Genomic DNA, 22,003 nt, shown 5'->3' with positions numbered 1-22,003 from the left:
TGGCAATGATGCTTGGAAATATTGACTATGTAAATAAGGTAAATATGTAAATATAATAATATTTGTAATGCTAATTAATATTACTGCATAAATATTTAATTAAATTACTATTAATTAGAGATGTGCATTTAATTGAGTCGAACCGAACATTAATCGACTCGACAACAGAAAATTCGAATCGGAGATAATTCAATTCGAACTAGTCAATTCGAAGGTTCGAATTTCGAATTGCTCAACTCGACTCGGTTAACTTTCGATTCGAATTGGTAGTTCGAATCGAATTTTCTCTCGATTCGAATCGGCCAATTCGAAATTCGAACCGTCGAATTTCGAATTGGCAGTTCGATTCGAATCGAAAGTTAACCGAGTCGAGTTGAGCAATTCGAAATTCGAACCTTCGAATTTCGAATTGGCAGTTCGAGTCGAATTTTCTCTCGATTCGAATTTTGCACACCTCTACTATTAATGTTATTTTAATAATTAATCTTTTTAATAAAAATATCGTTTTATATTCTCTATCATGCAATTATTCCGGAACTATTCTCTAGTTTATATAAGAACGGTTCGGGAGTTCCTTAAAATAATCTATTCTAGAATATCTACTATAACATTTTTTATGATTTTGAAATCTTATTTGAAATTTATTTCATTAATTTTAATCCAATTTTAACCTATTTAAAGCGCTATCTACACTGTAAATTTATTTATTGAATTTAGAAAAAGAATTTTAGTTATTTAGCAGCGGGCTATTTTACGCGAACTTATCTAAAAGATTTAATTAATGAAATGTACAACAATTGCCTGGCTAATTCAGAAATTATTCGAAAAATTCCTAAAAACCGCGGGAAATGGGGGGAAAGAAGAAAAACACATTTTACCCACAGTCACTGAATTTAAATTTACCAAATTTATTTAGAAATTATTAATTTTAATTTTGCAATTTATCATACAAATGGAAAGATTAATTTAATTAATTTTATTGAAATTAAGTCCGCATTGCCATGCGGTAATAAACATTAATTTACCAAATTTATAACAGTAATTCCAGGAGTTAAAATATGCATATGAAATCCAAGGTACATTTTCGATCTTCCTTAGGTCGTCCTTTTGATTTCCTATTTTACTAATGCCTGTAGAATATTTTGAAATGTCCAGTTCTGTGAAGAGTACCATTAACAATGTTTAAATTTTGAATGTTTGACGCATATAAGAACTCCAATTAGTGGCTATTGAATATTTATTTTCTTTCAAATAAAATATAAATAATTATTCGATTAATGTTTTGTTTGCAGAAATATTTTTCACTAAAATTAAAATTTTAAATCTAATTTGCTGCAACTAAAATATTAAGATTTGAGATAGAGATGACGAGATTTAAGAATTTAAAATAGCGCTTTTGAATTTCACTTAGAAAATTATTTTTTATTAACAAAAAAATGTATTCTTCTGATTGAGTTTAAGTAGGGGAGAGTCTCCAGTTGTGAGACACCTCCAGTTGTGAGACAGTCAATTTTTTTTAACATGTAATATTAAAAAGCCGATTGGTTTATATAAAAACATTTCTTTTTATATGAGCCAACTTTTTCGTGTACGCCGAAGCGGATATATAAACTGTTTTTGTTAAATACCAACACTGTGTGTGATAATCGACTAAAAAGCGTTTTTTCAATAAATGCAAAGTACTTTTTTTCCAAGTTAATTAATTGGAAAAGGTAAATGTAATGCATTTTCTGTTAGTGTTTTCCTTATATTTTGTGATGCAATATTGCATTGTTCCAATCTACGGTTGAAAATAATTTAATTTTCCTTTTTCAAAATAGCGCCAATTTCTGGGTGTGAGACACAGCATATCACCAGTTGTGAGACGGTGTCAACACCCATCTGGGCAGCATGAAAAATACGAATTTGCAGGCATACTATTTAAATGTTGTTTTGATTTTTTTTCTAGTATTTTTGGGCATGTCAAGTGGAAAAAAGTCAATTGATTCAGAAGAAATCAATTTTAATGCTCTTGTTGAAGCTATTAAATTGTGTTTATTTGATAGTCATATTTTGGCGAATAAATATTATTATTTAGTATACAATAATATATATTATTAATATATTTAATTATTTATACTAAACATAACGTTTTAGGTCAAACTTATTAAATTTTAGCAATTTTTAATGAGTGTCTCACAACTGGATGAGACATATTTTTTTTTTTGAAAAAAGCGATGTGCTCGGAAAATGTATCGTAAAATTTTTTGAGTTCATCGAAACACTATACTTTCTTTTAATAAAAGTTGCGTATTTCTGTTACCTTCCGAACGGTGTATTTTATTTACAATTTCGTTTACCCGTTTACAATTTACGGGTCAAAAATGAAACCCGTCTCACAACTGGAGACTCTCCCCTACAAGTGAAAGGAATCATTTTATTAATGCTGAATTACGAGATATTTCAATGAACATCTTTTTATTTCTATTAAATACATTTCTGTTAATAATTTTTGTTACACATCTTATTCAAAGTCATGGAATTTAGATGTTTTCCTACACTTTCATATATTTTAAACACCAGTTAAAAGATGAAGTTGATGTTTAGTGCGCCTGTAACAGAAAGAAAGTAATTCTGATGAGCCTGAATTATTATCCAATACTTTTTATGTCTTTTAAATTTCTGAGAATGTCCTCAGAATATTAAAAAAATATCCTATGCCCTAGTGCCCACTATCACATAATTGTATACTTGCGAGTGATTAAAATGCTAGCTTAAGGTACTTATAAAAGATATCATTATTCACAATTTTCTTTGGAGATTTTAATCACTCAGACGTTTTTATAGTATTTATAGAGTCTTCATTTAATTCTTGTATAGTGTGATAGCACATCCTTATAACTATGAATTTGAATTAGACTAAAAAGCTTACAAACCTGAAAAATGTGCTCTTCTTTCCAAAAGTGGATGATGCGTGTAATGCGCAAAGACCAATTATAATGATGTGCCTTACAACTTCTGTGAATAAGTTTGTTTCGTTCAGATTAAGTTTTCCTTTTGAAATATCAATTTGCAATTCAGAAGATAAATTGTTACGTTGAGAAGTTGGAGTAGTATTTGTCGTTTGGAAGTTGAAAGTCCTGGTTTTCATTTCCAAGCGAACCTCTAATCCATCATTTATAAACCTCCTAATTTGATGTTCATTTCTTGTTCTTTCGGTGTGTTTTGTTAAAACTCTACTCCTAACTAATCGCCTTGCAGCATCAGTGTTTCTCTGTTCAAATGAATTATAAGAAATTCGCCTCTTTTGTGCCATAGGATCAAAAAGTTGCCTTCGATCTAAAAAGACATTATCTTGTCTCTCTCGTTCAACATCTTTCCTTTCTTGCGAATGTGCTCTTAGATTTTTAAGATATGCTCCTTCCATGCGATTTCTATTCTCCCTTAATTCAGTAACTTGTTTCCTGACGTTATTCATTTTCATATTTGTAATTGTTAACAATCGATTAATTTGTTTATTTGAAGCAAACTCTGAAAATAGGAACTGATCTTGTGCTCGGAATGCATTTTTATTTAATTCTACAAAAGTGAATGAATCCTGAATTTGTCGGTTACTCAAAAGGGAATTGCATCTTGAGGAGTATTGAGGTAGAGTATTATGGTTACGTTGTTCGTGTTGCCGTCTAATTTCAATATTTTCTCTCATTTCAGAATTATATTTATTTGTTAATAAATTGTTTTCTAAATCATTTGCATCTCTATGCAATCTGTATTGATTAACTCTATATCTTAATGTTTGGAGACTCGGCTGCTGCATTAATGGACTAATACTTTGTACTCTGTTAAGGTTTCTGGAATTAAACTGATATCTTCTGAGTAGTTCGTACTTATAGTTTTCTAAATTATTGAGAGAAGTTCTAGTCTGTACTCTAAATCGTTGTTGCCAAACGCTATTGTCAGATTGCTTAATGGTCAATCTTCTGTACTCAAGAGAAAGTCTGCGAAACCTTTGGTCTGAATGTGAAGTTCGTGACATTGTTGATCGAAGTTGCCTGTCCAAAGATCTCCTAGAATGCCTACGTTCTCTTTCATCGTTACTTCTTCTCATGTTTAAATCCATTGGATATGTTTGAATTATTCTCTCCTGATCACTCGACTCTTTAAATCGTTGTAAATAATGAAGTTCTTCATTTCTGCGAAACTGTCTCTCTTTGTTATGAATAATGTCATCATTTACTCCTTGACGTCGATTAGTAGCATGACGTTCTCGATGATAAGGTGATGGTGATTGTATATCTTTAATCAGAGGAGAAGCTGCTCTTCTTGTCACATGCTCACGTGAAACATCAATATATTTAGCAATTATTGAATTAAAGTCTCGAGCTGTTGCTCTTGTTCTCGATTTTACATTGAAATAAATATTATATCTGAAACAAGAAAGTTAATAATTGTAATATACGTAACCTAAGTTTTGTGTAGATTTTATTCATAATTAAAGAAAATTCAGCATTCTAACTACAAGAATTGTGATAATTGTATCTTTAAAAATTATATCCCCCTTTAACAAAGAATTATGCAAACTGAAATAAGTGAAGCCCCAGTGTATACAAATATAGGTAGTAATTTAAATACTGAAATATATTGAACATGATTTCCTTTCATGTATAATATAATAAACTTACTGCAATAAATTTCTGTGCTTAGGATCGAAACCAAAACTTATTCTTCTTTCTTCAGTAGTAGCATAAGAGTGGCAGAAAGAGATGCAGGTAATTAAAAAACACAAGCTAATAATATTTTGCCAACCATATAGAGACAATTTCAGAAGGTATATTTTGCTCATGTCGTTTCTATGTTTTGGATTCCTGTAAACAAATGAAAATCATAATTGTGGTAAAATGATTCAAGTATTATCAAGAAAAATTTATTCTCAATAGATAATCGCTGACTTGCAATGAGACAGTATAATAATTCATTATCCAGAATCTGAATAATTGACAAAACTAATAATTCTCTTGGAAAAAAACAGTCTATAGTACCTTTCCCATCCTTAAACAATCTTTAACAACCCAAAAACTACTCCTAATTTAAAATTAACCACGTTACACACTCGAAAAACTTCAACTCTGATAAAAAATTTGAAAATCATATAAATAATATTAATTTATTAGCTAGATTTTACCGCGAATTCTATCTTTCTAAATTTTTCGAACTCACGTTTATTGCAGTATAGAATTTATTTTTTATTTGATTGTAGCACTATTCGAAATCACAAAAGTAAAATACTAGTTAAAAATATTAAAATTTACGAGCATTTCATTTACAATAAAAGACCTATTTATAATTAAATTTTTTAAGTGAAACTGACTCTACAATGTTTGAAGAATATTAAATTTTTTTTAAAGTAAATCTGATGAGAAGTTTTTAAATGGTAGGGTTTTGAAATGTGAACAGGGTCACAAAGACCCTGTTCGAGTGTGCTCCGAGGGTTAAAAATATAGCGTTAAAATGGGGTTAAAAGTGTTAAAGCTTGACAACTGGCATATGCTAAAATTCCGTTCAAACTTAATACTAGGGGGTTTTTCGAGTCGTTGATTACGAATTTGATTTAATTTTTAACAAATTCAAAATGGCAGATCCAACATGGCGAACGAGATTTTTAAAAAAATTTCAGTTTCGCGTGGCACTTGTTATTTAGGGATTTATGAAGTTGCTGATTACAAATCCGCTGGTAGTTCTATAAAAATTAAAATGAAAATAGTAACTCAGTAGGTTTTTTAAGTCGCTCAAATTTGATTTTTTTATATTTCCCCACATGCGAACATTTAAAAAACCACAGAGTCTTCTATGAGCTTCGTCACCCAATATTTCTAATCTCGTTGAGCAAGCGGTCCTGTCAAGTTTCAGAAAATTGACAATTTTCATATTCGCTAGCGTATCTCATAGTGCATTCAAAAGTTGAGTAAAACGAAGATCGCTGCTGCACGCAACGACTATCAGAACGTACCGATTATGAAGTTTATTCATGAATCCATAGAAATTTTATTAATTAAAAATAATTTCGAAAAAAATATTTTCAACTATTAAATAAGTACGATAGTAACATTTATTATGAATAATAATTTTTTACGAGTTCTTTATACGGTTTAAACAATTGTATTAATTATACTCAGATGACGACGTTTCCCTTTCGATACGTAGTATCTTCTTCAGGTCAGATTAAATTAAATTGTAATTATAAACAAAGTAACATTTCTTATTAACAAAATAGTTTAGAAAAATCACATTTACTAATAATCAATAATTTATAAAATCATAAGTACTTCAAAAGGTACATATAAGTTTTTAATTACGCAGCTTAACTGGATTTTCAGTGATTTGAATAATCATACATTCCTTCAGAAATAGAAGAATCCAACATTAAGCTTAATTCCTATAGGAAGTTAGCCGAGTACATGAAAGAACCTCTATGCAATTAGGGCGTCAACGTAAAACAGGTTGATTTAATACAATTATTTTTAATAATGTAGAAAGCGAATGATATGATTAGTCAAATGTGCCACGAGAAATTTATAAAATATTATTTATTATTGCAAGCGCTATAGTGATGGCATCGTAAACTACATTAAAAATTTATCGTTTCCCATTTTGAGTAAGATTTAGTGACTTCGATTGTTAATACAACATTCATATGAGTTTACATATTTCTTGGAGAACACACCTCTTTCTTTGTTTATTTTTCAAAGCCGAACCAATTTTGAGCTGTTCATCTGATTAAACTGAAGAATTTTTTAAAATATATGTTTAAACTTTGTAAAATAAGTCTTTATAGTTGAAAATCCTTATTAAAAATATTTAAAAATAGATAAAAAGATGTTTGTAAAAAAACATAGGGTCTGAAAGACCCCATGTGTTCTCCGAGGGATATGGTAAACCATATGGTTTTCCTTCTTTGTCTTTTTTAATGACATAATATAAGGATAAAGTTAGTGTCAAAAAAGAATATAATAAATTTCATTATTATTGATAAAATTAATTATTTCGATTATAAAACTGGTATCAATATAATATTGATCTTCTTTAGGTTATTTGAAATAAATAAAATTTTGATAAATCAGTAATAATCCATAAATGTAATAAAATTATTATTCTAACTAGAAACAAAATTAATATTTTACAAATAATAAAAAAACTTTTAAAGAAAGGTTCAAAGTAATAATCCCTTGAAATAATTTAAATATACAATTAGTTAATTAGGAATGAAAAAATATATAATCAATAATAAGCTAATTATGTATAAACATATACATGATATTTTAATAGTTTGGAATATTTAAATGTAACGTTTAGTGAACATTGTGTAAAGATTTTTAAATCTCACGATGAAATAAATGTTTAGCGTAAAACTTTCCTAAAAATTTAAATTATATTCTCGGCTGAATTGATTTAGGCTTAAATGTAATTAATAGTTAGGTATTTATTAATTATATTAGGGAATCTATCACAACCTTACCACTTGATAACAACCATACCACAGCTTTACTATTTAAGCTTACCACACAAAATAATAAAAGTTTGACCATAAATTTTCTAAATAGTGTCGTTTTAAAGAAATGTTTAAAATAGTTAAGGGAAGTGTGTCGGTTATGGGTACAACGAAATTGATGCACTTTAAAAAACTTTTTCTGTCAACTATTTTTGAATTAGATTTCTATAAAAGTAAATTTATAACTTACCTTTATTGCAATTGATAAATTTACTTTTGAATAACAAATTCTGCCAGAAAACTTGCAAAATATTCAGTTACAGCACAAACTACTCGCTCAACGGTTCTAAAGAATTTGTGGCACGCACTAAAAGAACTGATTTTATATAATGCTGCAGTAATTCAATGAAAAATCAATTTCTCGTTATCGGTAAGGACCAGATGGGACACACGCAGTGGTGTATGAAAGTATAAAATCACCTTTGTGTGAAATGACTATTCAATTGAATGGAAAATAAGAGAAGCTATTCGAATGTGCTTTGCGATAAAATGGGAAAATCTAATTTAGTTTCTTTCTGAACACAATACATTGCATTCAATTTAATCTATGTGCAATACATTTAATTACTAAATCAATCTATATAAATCACTTGTTTGATTTCTTTAATACTGTCCAATATATCAATATCAATAAAATAGTTGGAAAGATAATCAATTTAAAGTAAGATATTTAACCCTTGAATATATGACATTAAAGATGAAAGTTTTCCTTTAACATGGCAGAAGTATAGAATCTCTGAGGAAGCTTTCGGAAAATTTTTAATGTCCGCGTGTCCAGTGGAATGTTCGTTAAAGACTTAAAAATAAATTTAATTCTTAAACTTTTGTTCCCTCTGAAAACTTTCCTTAAAATTATGATAGAAACTTTCTGAAAGTTTCCTCTAACTGGACCGTGATTGACTGTCTGCTTCTGAATCAGTTAAAAATAACTGATTGTCAGCGAAAAAATGTCTCATTTTCAGTAAAAAAAATAACTAAAAATTGGTTTCTTAATTGAGTTTCTCAAACATTTATTTTGCTTTTATACTGAAATAAATTCATTTTTTCATTTTTAAGTTAAGTTTTTTAATTTAGTTATTCGGATCGACACAAAACTAAACTCAATTTGCTAATTTAGTTTTGTGTCAACTTAGAAACTAAAACAAAACTAAATTTTTGTGACGGTCCCTGAATATTTTAATTAAAATTTTTTATAAAAATAACGAAAATTATTTTTGGTTTCGATAGAATGAAAGGCTGATTACAATAAGATTAAATATACTATAAGAAGCTGGAAAAATAATTTTTAGTCAATTTAAACATTTTACTTTCTTCTTCTTTATTTAAAGTTAATATTTTTTAATTAAAGTCTGTTATACACTTTGTTTCCAATAATATTATTGTATGTGGTATTATTAAAAAGCGTTAGCTTTGTGATTTCCGTTCTACTCCAAAATTAGATCAGTAAAGCTGAGGACACCATACAGACGCGTTCTATAATTTCACTTTGAAACTATGTGAAAGAAACGAAAAGTGTAAACAGAAGAAACCATCTTTTAAAAGTTTTATTATTGTGTTGGTTTTTTTAAATTTAACTTTATTATTTTATGAATATTAAAATAACTGACTTCAATTTATATTTGAGTGTAAGTAGAGAGTGTATGTTCTTTAAATTATTATGTTTGAATATATATAAAATTAAAAATTAAATGAATATTTCTTAAGTGAGATTTACAATGTTAATGAAATATTCAGGAAATATCTAGTGCTGTGTGGTTATTATTATAATTTTTTGTGCTCTTTATAATTAGGAGGCAGACGAAAAAATTGCATATATTGTGCCACGTTTAGCAGAATCCATCTTTACCTCACATTATTTATCTTAATAAAACGAGTGTTATGAATTGTTCAAAAACGTTGGAAATAGTCACACATTATTTATTATATTAATTGTATCAACCCTACATCTAAATCATCTTACATATTTCATTAGACAGCATTTTGCTTCTAGTTCTAAATAATTAATTATTATATTTTAACTTATATTTTCTTAATATTCAATATTATTCTTTCAACAAAATTGAATTCAATAGCATTGGCGCTATTAAGCCAATAGTTTTTTTTCTCAGTGTACCATAAAATTGCAGAACATTATTGTAATATATTTTCTAAACTCAAGGTGTGCTTACAGTATATTTGATAATGTAAAATGGGATCTTAACTTAGAAACATACTATGTTACAGGAATAGTTAAAAAATGAATAGAATATATTTTTTGGCAATCTTAGTTCTGTTACACATTTCTCAAGGAGATTCAACAACTTTAAAAGTTGGTAAGTTTTTCAGTATATTATATTTCGTGTTCAAAATATTTTTGAATAAGACAAAGTTATTATATATATACATTATTAAAGATTTCTAATAATAAGAGAATGGACCGAAGAATGCACTAGAGGGAAGAAATTGGAGAAAAAAAGAAATTTTTTTTTTTTTTTGTAAAATTTATATAAAATTGTAAATCAATACTATAATATTGCATTGCGCATTTTTTAGGTGGTATATTTCACTCTGGAGAACAGCATTATTATAACGCATTTGTAACTGCAATTGAAAATTTGAAGAAGGACCGATTGACAACATTTGAATTAGAAGCTAGCATAGTGTGGATAAATACAACTTCCGATAGTTTTAAAACATCAACTGAAGGTAATAGTTCATTCAATTCATTTTTCAACTGAAACATAAATTTATAAATTTAAGGATGTTGGAGGAGAAAGTCTGTAGTAGACTTGAAAAAATATCCATCATAGCATATACTTAATTTAAAATTTTAAAATATTACATATTGTTACAATATATCGAGTTCGAATGTTGTGCTTTTTAGAAAGTTATTGTTTCATAAATGTAGGTATTAATTTAATGATTTTGACTGATATTTTTTAAGTTGTTCGTAATAATGTAATAATGTGTTAAATCTTTTAACAGTTTGTAATTTAGTGACAGAAGGTATAATTGGAATATTCGCCCCAACACAGTTTCAGACAAGAGAAGTGGTATTAAGTATTTGCTCCAAATTAGAAATTCCTGTTATAGAATATGCATATCATCCAAGAGAAGAGTTAAAAGATCAGAAAACAGTGCTTAATTTTTATCCTGATAACAGGTATATTTCTAAGGTGAGCTATAATTTAACAAATTTTAAACCTTAGAAAGCAATTTTTTCTATATTTATATAGAGCTTCACTCCGAGTTCGGTTACGGGAAATGTAAATGTAAGTTTCCGTAACTGGATTCATTGTGAATTTTATAATCAGAACGGCGGAACAGTGTGCGTGGAACTCAATTTCAAAACGTACCCTCTGAAGCTTTTCTTCGTCAGCTATCTAAAAGCGCCATTTTTGTGCCTGTCGGGAAAAAATATATCTCGATGAAAGATCGAGAAAAAATGAATGATGTCATATGATATTTATTTTTGCCACGACAAAATTTACTTTCACCCTTCTTTTCAGAGGAGTTAAGAAAAATTCAATTCTTTCGCCACGCTTTTTTAATATGAAAAGTACTCCTTTTAGATCAGGAGTTGGAAAAAATCTTTTTCCAATTTTACAGGCAATTGCTGATGTTCTAAAATCGTTGAGTTGGAAATCGTTCACTGTTATCTATGATACAGATGACGCTTTAATTCGAATTCAAGATGTTCTTCAACTTCATGGACCACTAGACTCTCCAATTACAATTCGCCATATAAGCGAAGATCAGGATTTTCTACCATTATTAAAAGAAATATCTAATTCTACTGACTGGAATCTCCTATTAGATTTGAGTCCAACGAACTTGGAAAAAGTTTTACTTGAAGGAAAGAAGTTTGGAATGCTCAAGGACTATTACAAATATTTAATTTGCTATTTGGTAATATGTTTTAATAAAATATATAATAATTTTTTTAATAATTAATATTTTAATCAGCGTTATAGTTTTTACTAATAATTCTTTTATTAATTGTTTTTCCTCTCTGTTTAATTGTTTTACTTATATATATCTATTCGGTAGTGCGAAGGTTAATCTGATATTCTATGTAAGTTATATTTACTTATTAAATGTTCTCACTTTATTTACATTTATTTTTAAACAGGATGTAAAAATGCTACCAATCTTCGACGTGTTGAATGGAACTTATGTAAACATAACTGGGTTTCAAATGCTTCAACATGAAAGACTTCCAGCAGAAATTAGCACGGTAAGTTTAAATAATTATTAGTATTCTAGAGCAAATTTACTTAATATGAATGACCAGAAACGTTAATAAACTTAGTTATCATTCCGAAAGACTCCTGGTATGTGAGAAGATTCATTGCTGCGACTAAAAAAGTCGATTTCCGGGTGGGTATAGTATACCCACTGAAACATTTAACTATAAAATTTTTAACTTTTTCTCAGAAGAAAATTTTTTCCAATATTACATTTTGAGTCTTTCCTGAAGATTTTAATTGCTTTAACCGAAAGTCTTTTCCACTGTATTTTGTGCAAGGTCCGTTGCATCTCAAAATGAATGTTATGGTCGTTTTAATTCTTTCTACCCTTTTGTAAAACAGATTGAGGAAACTATCATACACGACGCAGTTCAACACTTTAAAGAAGCTTTATATGTATTAAGTACAAAAGATGTAAATATTCAACCAAAGCCCCTATTCTGTAATAGAAGAGAAAAATACCATGCTGGTGTAGATATTGCAACATTGTTGCGTGAGGTGAATATTCTTTCTTATCATAACAAAAAAATGAAAATGTAAGAAATATTTGTATAGACTGCTTTCTTGTTTTCTTTCTAGTTGTCAAAGGCTGATGGACTGGCTGGAGAGTTACATTTCGATAAGGAAGGTAGAAGATTATTATATTTATCAATACTTTCATTTCAACATCATGAATATGTAATTACTCATAAATGGAATGTTGATGATGGATTGCAAATAATAAAAGCTGCTGATGCCGTCAAAAGTTTCACAGACACAATTTTTGCATCAAAAACTTTTATAGTCAGTACAAAGTTGGTAAGAATGATAGAAAAAAGTTTATTTTCCAGTTCTGCGTTATTATCAGATGTAACATTTTCATTTAATAATATCGACGCCCCCTCCCGATGATGAAATGTTTATTCAAATCCCCATGCAAATGAATTCGAATTCAAACAAAATGACCAAGGCATACATTGAATTAGTGCTGACGATTTGATAAAAATTAAAGGCTCCAAAATTTTTCCACTAAATTGGTACAAATAGAAAGATCGGGAAGTTCAGTACTGTCTGTCGAATTCAGGAGAATTACAACAGCTTCAATTCGTATTTTCGCTAAGCGAGATCACTGAAGCTTTTTGTGAATTCAATTTAATTCGCATATCAATCATATCTCGTTTACTAGGAACTTCCATTTAAGACCATTTATTAACATTATATTCGTAATCAATAAACTTATAAATCCTCAGACACCAAGTTTTAATAAAATTCAACTACATTTTTTAAATTTTAGCCATCATACTGGATCCGTTATTTTCAATTTTGACTTAAGTTTTTTAATAAAATAAGTGTTTTAGTTTCATCAATTAGGATTTTACAATATTAAACAGAGAAAAGTAGAAATCTTTCTATTTTGTTTTAGGGTGCACCTTATATGATGGAGGTAAAGGATGCTTCCTCTGGAGAAAATCAAGTTATTATAGGGAATAAAAGATATGAAGGATACTGTATTGATTTAATGTTTAAGATTGGACAGTTGTTAAAATTTAAACACACTTTTGAATTAGTGAAAGACAATAACTACGGATCATACGATCCAGTTAAAAAGACTTGGAATGGTCTTGTCAAGCGAATTTTAGATCGGGTAAGTATAATTACTGAGGTGAAAATAACCTTTTTTCTATAGGAACATAAAGATATACGAACTCATAAAAAAACTCGACATAAAGTTAAAACGAAATCCACACGAAATTGCTGTAATATTTATAATGAAATTTGAAATTATTGATTTTTAGAAAGCTGATTTTGCAATATGTGACTTAACAATAACTTTCGACCGAAAAAAAGCTGTGGACTTTACTATGCCTTTCATGACACTTGGTACGTATGCCTCTAATTTATATACACACGTAGTGAAAGAAGGGTAGTCTTGTGCTTTTTGAAATTTTGAATTTGTTTCGTCATGAAGAAGGTTAAAGGTTTAATATTGATACTAATTATTAAAAATTATTAAATGCACAGGGATAAGCATATTGTTTAGTCACCCAGAAGACAAAGAACCTAATCTATTTTCGTTTCTATCTCCATTATCAACTGATGTCTGGATGTATATGGCAACTGCATACTTAGGTGTTTCCTTAATGTTATTCTTCCAAGCTAGGTAAGGATGATATCTGCGATTAAAAAGTACATTGTAATTAGAAGATTGTACTTCTTTTTATACTTAAGGGATGTCAAAGTCGATGCAATTTTCCTGTTGAAGCTCAATGTAGAAATCGCATCGACTTGGATATCCCCTTAAAGCACTTTATCAAACAGCAACTTCATTAGGTTTTTATGTTTATGTTTTAAGTGATAACCAGGGAAATACAGACTGATGTCAGAAAAATACTGTTAAATTTAATGAACGTTATTTCAGAATGGCGCCTGGTGAATGGAATAATCCACATCCATGTAATATGGAAGCAGATGAACTAGAAAATAATTTTAACTTGATGAATTCCATGTGGCTCACTATGGGCTCACTTATGCAGCAAGGGTCGGACATTCTCCCCCAGTAAGTAGAATAGAAAGTCTACATTCATCTATATAATGTATAAAATATTTTTTCTATAACATGCATAAACCAAAAGTTTATTGACTTAGATGTCAAAATTAAGTCTATCTTTAAGGAAGTGTATTGGAACCTTCTTATTCATACTGCTATAAAGAATATCCTTAAAATTTGACTAAAAACAATAATATAATACAAAATAAGAAACTTAGCGCCTTTAATTTATCCACCACTGGTGCAGTCACCATATTAACAAATTTGACCTCGAACCAAATTATGTACTTTTTGTGCGAGGTTCTTTCAAAATTTAAAAAATCTGAATATTACACCCGTCAAAATGGATTAATTTAATAACGAACGAACGAATCATAAATAATATTAACACTAGGGCACCGTCAATCCGAATGGTTGCTGGCATGTGGTGGTTCTTCGTATTAATCATGGTGTCATCTTATACGGCTAATTTGGCAGCATTTTTGACTGCTGATAAAATTGATGTTTCTATAAACAGTGCTGAGGATCTAGCAAAACAAACCAAGATAAAATATGGAGCTCTTCAAGGTGGATCTACATCAAGCTTCTTTCAAGTATGTATAATCTCAGTAGATGAATACTGCCGATCCAAGTTATAATATTCCTTCTTTAGATGAAAGTCATTGTATAACTCATAATTATGTTTCCATATATTCTCGTTTATTCGAAAAACGTGCATTGGAGTGTAGCATGGCCAAAAATGTGATCCAATTTTTAATGCAATTTTATAAATTACGGTTGATTTTTTCTCCTCTGCTTCAAAACACATCTATACTTCTTACCAAAAAAACATTGATTCTAGCATTCAAATCATTCCACATACCAACGTATGTGGACAGCAATGAGCGATGCAAAACCATCTGTTTTTACGGAAAGTAATGATGAAGGGGTAGAAAGAGTGCGAACAGGGAAGCGCGGATTTGCATTTCTTATGGAGTCTACCTCTATTGAGTACACTATTCAAAAGCATTGTGGTCTAACACAAGTAGGCGGACTACTTGATAGTAAAGGATATGGAATTGCAATGCCGTTAAGTAAGTAAATGACTAAAGTAATTTTAAAGTATAAGATTGATTCTGTCATTTGGTCGTATTAATAATTAAAAAATTGTGATCATTCATTTCAACAACTTCTTAATGGAAATATTAATTGATTAATAAGGATATATAGAGAGGATTTGGAACAATGACCTTGTGAAAGAACATGTAAATTTTCTTACCAAGTGTAATTCGAGATAATAATTGTGTACTTTTATATGATCGTAAATAAGTTTCTATATAAGATCTTGCGTTGTCCTGTAAAATTTAATTAAAAACTTTAAACGTTATGCAGTTGTTTGCACTGCGTGAAGCAAACAGTCTAACCTGAAGAAAGGTGCCCTACAGACTCCTTGACAATAATTAATTTAATAATAATTAATTTAATTCAATATTATAAAAATAGTAATGTGATTAACATTTGAAATGGAATGGTTTGTTCTAGTGATAAAATAATAATCTGAAACTTTAATCGAAATTTTTATTTAGGAAAGAAATTTCTAGCAATAAGCATGAAAGAGAGAGTAAAAGAAGTATTGCGCAAGCATAAGTCGTTTAATTTATTTATTAATTACATTAAATGCTTATTTAGCACAGTCTGTGACCCATATGGCTCAGTGTCATCTTGTCTTCTATACGGGTAGAATTTCATATAGAGCACGTAGAAACACCACGTAATGGATTTTTTCGTTTCAAGTTTATTTCCTCACGAACCTAGGCCTAATCATGTTGAAGATTTTACAACGCAACAATCAAGTAACAATTATTATGTCTGTTTAGGTCAGTATAAAGACGAATGATAACAATATAGCTGTCCTGATGAAGCGAGAAACTCTGATTTATTAAGTAATTTTTCATTCTCATGATAATCACATTTATCACAGCCCTTAAAAATGACACTGTATCATGTTTGAGTGCAAATTATTACAATTAATTGTTTTACGATTTTTAACTCTCAGATAATTAAATCTGCCATTTTTAATATGCAATTCTGAATTCCATTATTCTGGCGTCAAAATTTTAACCAGAGAATTAATTAATATTTTTCAAATCTGTAAATTTATAAACCTAACATGGGTCAAGAACTAACACTGAGTTTCAAACAGTTCAGCCGTTTCTGAGAGATGCGCGAAGAAAGTTTCTGTGTGATACATGATATTTCTTATTAGCATTCGATACGAAAAAAGGAATGTAGCTTCGGTAATATTATTTAACTATGCACTCTCAGGAAATAAGGTCTCATTTGACTAGAAATTCTGAAGCTGATGAGTCGTTCTGCAATACAGACTCTGGTGTCAAGGATTTCAGTCGAAGATAAGCCAACTTTTGATTGCAGTACTTGTAACTCTCTGATACTTGATTCTAAATAGTATAAGTAAGGGATCTGTAACAAAGACGTCAGTCAACGCTCAACGCGTATTAGCACATCAGGACAGCAGAATTGTATTCGAATTCAGCATTTGAAACATTATATTTACCAGCATAAATTTTATCTATTTTATGAAGTTTGCATTAAGTTTCCATTATTAAGTACAAAAGTTTACAAGAAATGCAGCAATCTTTCTAAAGAGTGGTATTTTTGTTCAAATGTAAAATTAACTGCAAACTTCCTGAAAAGCAATATATAATTAATCTCTTAGAATTTTACTCAAGTTTTTACACTAATTACAGAACAGCAAGAACAACTACGGGAATTGGAAGAATTTAATTCAATATTGAATGAAAAGAGAAATAATAAGATTGGAAGTAACACTAACGAAAGTAGTGAAGATGTAGCCTTGTCACAGGTTCTTGACTGTGTCGATCAGTACTACCAACTAAACAATAAACGTTTGGGAACCAATGCTAGAATGTCTACAATGACAGAATATAGGTTACAAGAAAGAGTTAAAAATTTACACGTCTCTACTACTTACCCTTTAAATAATAATACCAGTGTTCCTTATGGTGACTTGAATACTGAATTAAATTGTAATTTGAGTAAAATACAAACAATTCAACCAGACGTACATTGTAATAATATAATTTACGACTACATTTCTGCAGACGCTGCAAATTTTCTTGACAGTAATCCAATAACATCGATACCATCATTATTTAAAAATTTCGTAATTATTGGAAATGAAGTTCAATTCTTGTTAAGTGACGTTGTCTTATCATACTATCATAGATTCATTAGAGAACGCAATCTGCTTAATGAGATGTATGATGCCAAAGAAAACAACAGCATTGATCAAAATAATCGGTGCATGAATAATGGCAATACTCAGTGTACAGGATTTCAAACAATTTTCTACAAAACTTTCCATATTTCTTTTAAACAAACACCTCGTATATTTCGCATAACAGATCAGCAGTTGTATTCACTTGATGGTGATGGCAACGGATTAGCAGTTTATGCAGTATCAATTAATACAGAGAAAGTGACAAATTTAGAATGTAGCACAATGTCCGTTACAAATGAGTCTTTTATACAATTATTACACGATCAAAATTTGATTGAATTTAATATCAATGCTTCGAACATTATGTGTAGTGGGCCATTGTGTGCTTTGGAGAATGGTAATTTACCAAACGATATGATTATATTTCTTGTAACTAAAATTCAAGAACAAGAACAGTTTAAGTCTATTTTTCAAAAAAATCAAGTTGTTCTTTCTTTGCCTAATAATGAGAAAATATTTGATGAAGGAGAATTTAAAATTAAATTAGAGGAACAACAGTGTATAATTATTGAAACTGGTAATGTTCACCAAGTATGTGTATCTCAGCAAGACTTTAATAGTGGTAGTACTTACTTCGTTGCTTTTTCGCGCCACCTGATTAATCAGGAATATATATTTACACATAAGGAATTCCACCTACTGTACACTTTCCATTCACATACTTTACCAATTGTTTTGTCGCGACGACAACAAAGTAATTACATGCTACCACTGCTTTGTCCACTTAAATTCAAATTCAATCAATTATTGTATTTCATTAACATACTACATTTGGTTTATCATAATAAAATTGCTGAAACCGATTGTACACTGACAACAGCATTGCAAGTAACGCCTCTTTTTCGCGAGTATGCTGCTAGTCTTACAATGAATTTTTCATGTGTTAACATGGAGTCTAATTCTAAAGTAAATGCAAGAGAAATTGTACGTTCAATAGTACTTTACCAATAAAACTTAATAATAGTCTAACTTCTCCATCTCCAACTTAATTTACCCTTCTGAACTTTACCCTCTATACGGTGTAAACAGGTTCATACTTAAGTTTATTGAGGGTATTTTTAATGATAAATAGCGTTAGACCCACAAATTACAATCAAGATTATATTTACTACTTTACGTACATGTCCTTATATCAGTTCCTGTATAAAAGATTTATTTTTATAGAATTTATAAAATTGTAAAAATCAACTGCGCAGCCGTAAATGCTTAAGAAAACTATTGATAACTTAAACCAACCTAAAACAATTTCACACGGAAAGGAAAGATGTTGTTGTCACAAGTATAAAAACATTGTTGGTCTCAATATTGATGAGGCAACCATATATATGGCTAAAGTAGGGTGACCAGAGACCAGACGTCCTCCTTTTTTAGTAGCTGTCCTCCGAAAATAAAAAGTCCTCCTTTGTCCTCCAAAATGACGAAATGTCCTCCTTTGTCTTCCTTTTTTGAAATAGTTCTTTGTCTCATGTGTAATTTATATGTATTGAACTTATTAATAACATCAATAATTAACGTTTTATAGTAAGTGGGGATCTTTTTTTTTTGCTTATCAACCTATATTCTGGTGGCTGTCCTCAGAAACCATTTTCAAAATCTGGTCACCCTAGCTGAAGCAGCTTTTAGTATAAAAGTATTTACAAAACAGAATGATTGTGTATAAAATTTTTATTTATTGAATGCGCCTGCATAATCATTAAAATAAACATTTTTCAGTTCTGATAAAGATAGCAGAAATGTCGAAAAGTAAAGAATTTTTATGTTTTTCTTACACACATCCAATAAGAATGGTGTGCCTTTTATATTTATTTTATGCTGAGGTATTTAACGCGCTTATTCAGCTCAGAGGAAACACGCCTGACTTCTATCCTCGTACGCGAGTTTTGTTCCAGCCGCCGTAGGTCTTTTTTCTAAAATGGTTTTTCTATTTCAAAATCTTAATAAAAATTGTATGTATGACCTTCAAGGATAAAAGATGGAAAGTGGGAGGGAGAACCGAATCGATTTTTTCTTACATCCGCCTAACTTTTCGTTTTTCTTGAATAGTTCCCGAAATTTCAAGAACAGTTTGCCGAGAAGAGGTGAAATAATTTTAATTTCTAAAGAAATTCCTTCCGTGTGTATAAGGCCTTTTACGGTAATTTCTACGGAATGTTTAGTTTCTGATTTGGTTGAAATGAAAAATTTTCTAAAGTTGATGAAATGAAATTCATTTGCTGTGTAAAATCACGCCTTGCTCGACATGATATTGCTCTTGAAATTGTTTAATGTTTAATTAAGAAAACGAAACATGTTCCTAGATTCACCGTACAGGACAGCAGTTAGTGGCGCTGTGTTGAAATTGCAAGAAAGCGGTGAGCTTGGACAATTGAAGGAGCATTGGTGGAAGAAAGTAGAGGCAGAACCCAGTTGTACTGTTAATCGTGGTAGTAGTGGAGGCGCAGATGCAGACGCTCTGAAGATGTCCAATGTTGGAGGGGTCTTTCTTGTTTTAATGTGTGGTTGTGGAGTATCGTTTCTTATAGCTCTTTGTGAATTCATATGGAACGTAAGAAAGGTTGCTGTTGAAGAAAAGGTCAGAATTAAGGTTTTGTTTGTACTACTGTGTGTACTATATGTAATACTAAAATATTTTCAGTATTTTGCTTCACTTTAGATAAATTGAGCCTCCGGATCTTATAAGCGGCTAAGGGCTGGAGCCTCAATTATACGAATTTTAATTATAAAATAACTTTTCACCAGGTTACTCCTTGGAAGGCTTTAATTGTGGAACTGAAATTTGCTATTAATATATGGACAGAATCAAAACCGGTAAAAATTACACAGAAAAGCTGCTCAACTTCAAGTGAAGACAATGATAATGGGTTCAAAAGAGCAACATCGACCGCTCGTTCTTTAATGGGATCTTTTTTAAGAATAGATGTAATAGATAAGCTTGATAAAGAAAATATGAGCTATGACAAAAAGAATTGTAACCGTAGTATTAAATAATTTATTTACGTTTAATAAATATAGTTTTTTAATAATAAAACTAGATTTTATTTATTTAATAACTTAAAGGACTTTATTTAATAATGAACTCCTGGACAACCTAATTCAAAACTACAATACAAACATTCTTTAAGGTACTACTACACTTTAGAATTTAAAAAAATTTTATTTTTTTTTATTGTATTTTTTAGCTCCTTATGCCTTCAGAAAACACCTCCTAAAGTATTTATAACCAATTGTAAAAAATGAAAGTAAATTTTTCAAAAAATATTCAATTAATGTAAAAAGTCATTGACAAATTAAGTAAGTCTTTAAGGGGATGGTGGGGTCCAGCTTTTTGTTACGACCAGTAGAAACATTGGTGCTAATGTATGTAACAGTGTCTGAAATAAAAAAAATGGTGGGGTTTTAATTTGCAAAAGAATTTAGGTAATTTATGGATGGCCTCTAACGATACATATATAAGGTTTAAACGCGTTTTTCTCAAAATAACGTTTTCTCAAATTGCGGACAGTTTATCTCTGAATCTACTGAACCGATTTTAATAAATGATAACTCGTTTTGTTTGTTAGCATGTCCTGTGTGACAATTTACCAGAAAATGGTCAAAAAATTAAAAAAAAACATTTTTGCAGACTAGAAAAATACTGAAAAACATAGTGTATTTTTAAACAAATTATTGAAACATCTGCTATTTTTTTATTTTAGTCGATTTTTCATTATTGGTGGTAGATTTCTATGCAAGACACCTTCCTTTTTAAAAAGCAATTTGGATTTTTTGTTTCCGATTTGTCAATCTTGAGATAAACTGTCCGCAATTGGACAACTAAGTTTTTGGAGTTTCGATCTGAATGCTGTCTGCAGATTATGATATTAAATAAAAATTAAAAACAAACCATTATTTTTATTCTCCAAATGTGTACTAATATAGGCAAAAAAGTTTTTTAAATATTTATAATAAAAGATCTGAGAAAAAATTTTTTTAAATTTGGTCTTTTAAGAGCCTTCTAAAGTGTAGTAGTACCTTAATCTGTCTGTCTTTATTGGTATTGGCCAATGATTTTTTAACTAAATAAAGATGTTTATTAATGACTTAGTATTTTTAAGCAAAAAGCAAACGAAAGTAACTCAAATAAATTGCCATGAATATCTAAATACGTTTATTATTGTAGACATTGCTTAACATCACTTTGTGAATGTGAAGAGACTTCTTTGTTTTTAAAAACTAGTTTGCAAATGTGGGTTAGTTTTATAATATGACTTTTCAATTTCTACAACGATTTAATTTTATATTAAATTTCTTACACCCATACTAGAAAAAATATCGAATGTTATTAGGGAAATTTTATTAACTTTCATTTATAAGAAAATTTAAGTTTATATACTTTAGTGGTTTTAAGAAAAATTAAATAGAAATGATGAACAGCATTGTTT

At 29.5% G+C, this 22,003-nt stretch overlaps 2 protein-coding genes across 4 annotated transcripts; one reads left to right on the top strand and one right to left on the bottom strand.

Annotated features, from left to right (window-relative positions):
* Window positions 1-19: 19 nt before the first annotated feature.
* Window positions 20-20,632, top strand: LOC122502907 (glutamate receptor ionotropic, kainate 2-like). 3 transcript variants are annotated; one of them, XM_043613235.1, is made up of 16 exons: window positions 20-38; window positions 9,749-9,837; window positions 10,058-10,210; window positions 10,490-10,680; window positions 11,114-11,413; window positions 11,637-11,741; window positions 12,097-12,252; window positions 12,334-12,552; window positions 13,157-13,378; window positions 13,530-13,614; window positions 13,756-13,894; window positions 14,153-14,290; window positions 14,676-14,874; window positions 15,123-15,354; window positions 19,880-20,154; window positions 20,322-20,632. In XM_043613235.1, the coding sequence occupies exons 2-16, from the start codon at window positions 9,762-9,764 to the stop codon at window positions 20,568-20,570; spliced, it is 2,739 nt and encodes a 912-aa protein (XP_043469170.1). In that variant the 5' UTR covers window positions 20-38; window positions 9,749-9,761; the 3' UTR covers window positions 20,571-20,632. The 3 variants fall into 3 exon arrangements, with proteins under 3 accessions (XP_043469170.1, XP_043469169.1, XP_043469171.1); XM_043613234.1 differs by lacking the exon at window positions 20-38 and adding an exon at window positions 8,837-9,150; XM_043613236.1 differs by lacking the exons at window positions 20-38; window positions 9,749-9,837; window positions 10,058-10,210 and having other exon boundaries at window positions 10,570-10,680; window positions 11,014-11,413.
* On the bottom strand, window positions 2,441-8,023 carry LOC122502908. Its single transcript, XM_043613237.1, has 4 exons — window positions 7,716-8,023; window positions 4,662-4,844; window positions 2,916-4,406; window positions 2,441-2,591 (listed from the first exon to the last, which is right to left on the bottom strand). Exons 2-4 carry the CDS (start codon window positions 4,820-4,822, stop codon window positions 2,552-2,554), a joined length of 1,692 nt encoding a protein of 563 aa, XP_043469172.1. The 5' UTR covers window positions 4,823-4,844; window positions 7,716-8,023; the 3' UTR covers window positions 2,441-2,551.
* Window positions 20,633-22,003: the final 1,371 nt, after the last annotated feature.

Source organism: Leptopilina heterotoma, unplaced genomic scaffold, assembly GCF_015476425.1.
Source record: "Leptopilina heterotoma isolate Lh14 unplaced genomic scaffold, ASM1547642v1 Lhet_24, whole genome shotgun sequence".
Lineage (NCBI taxonomy): Eukaryota > Metazoa > Arthropoda > Insecta > Hymenoptera > Figitidae > Leptopilina > Leptopilina heterotoma.
This window is presented reverse-complemented; position numbering and strand designations above follow the sequence as displayed.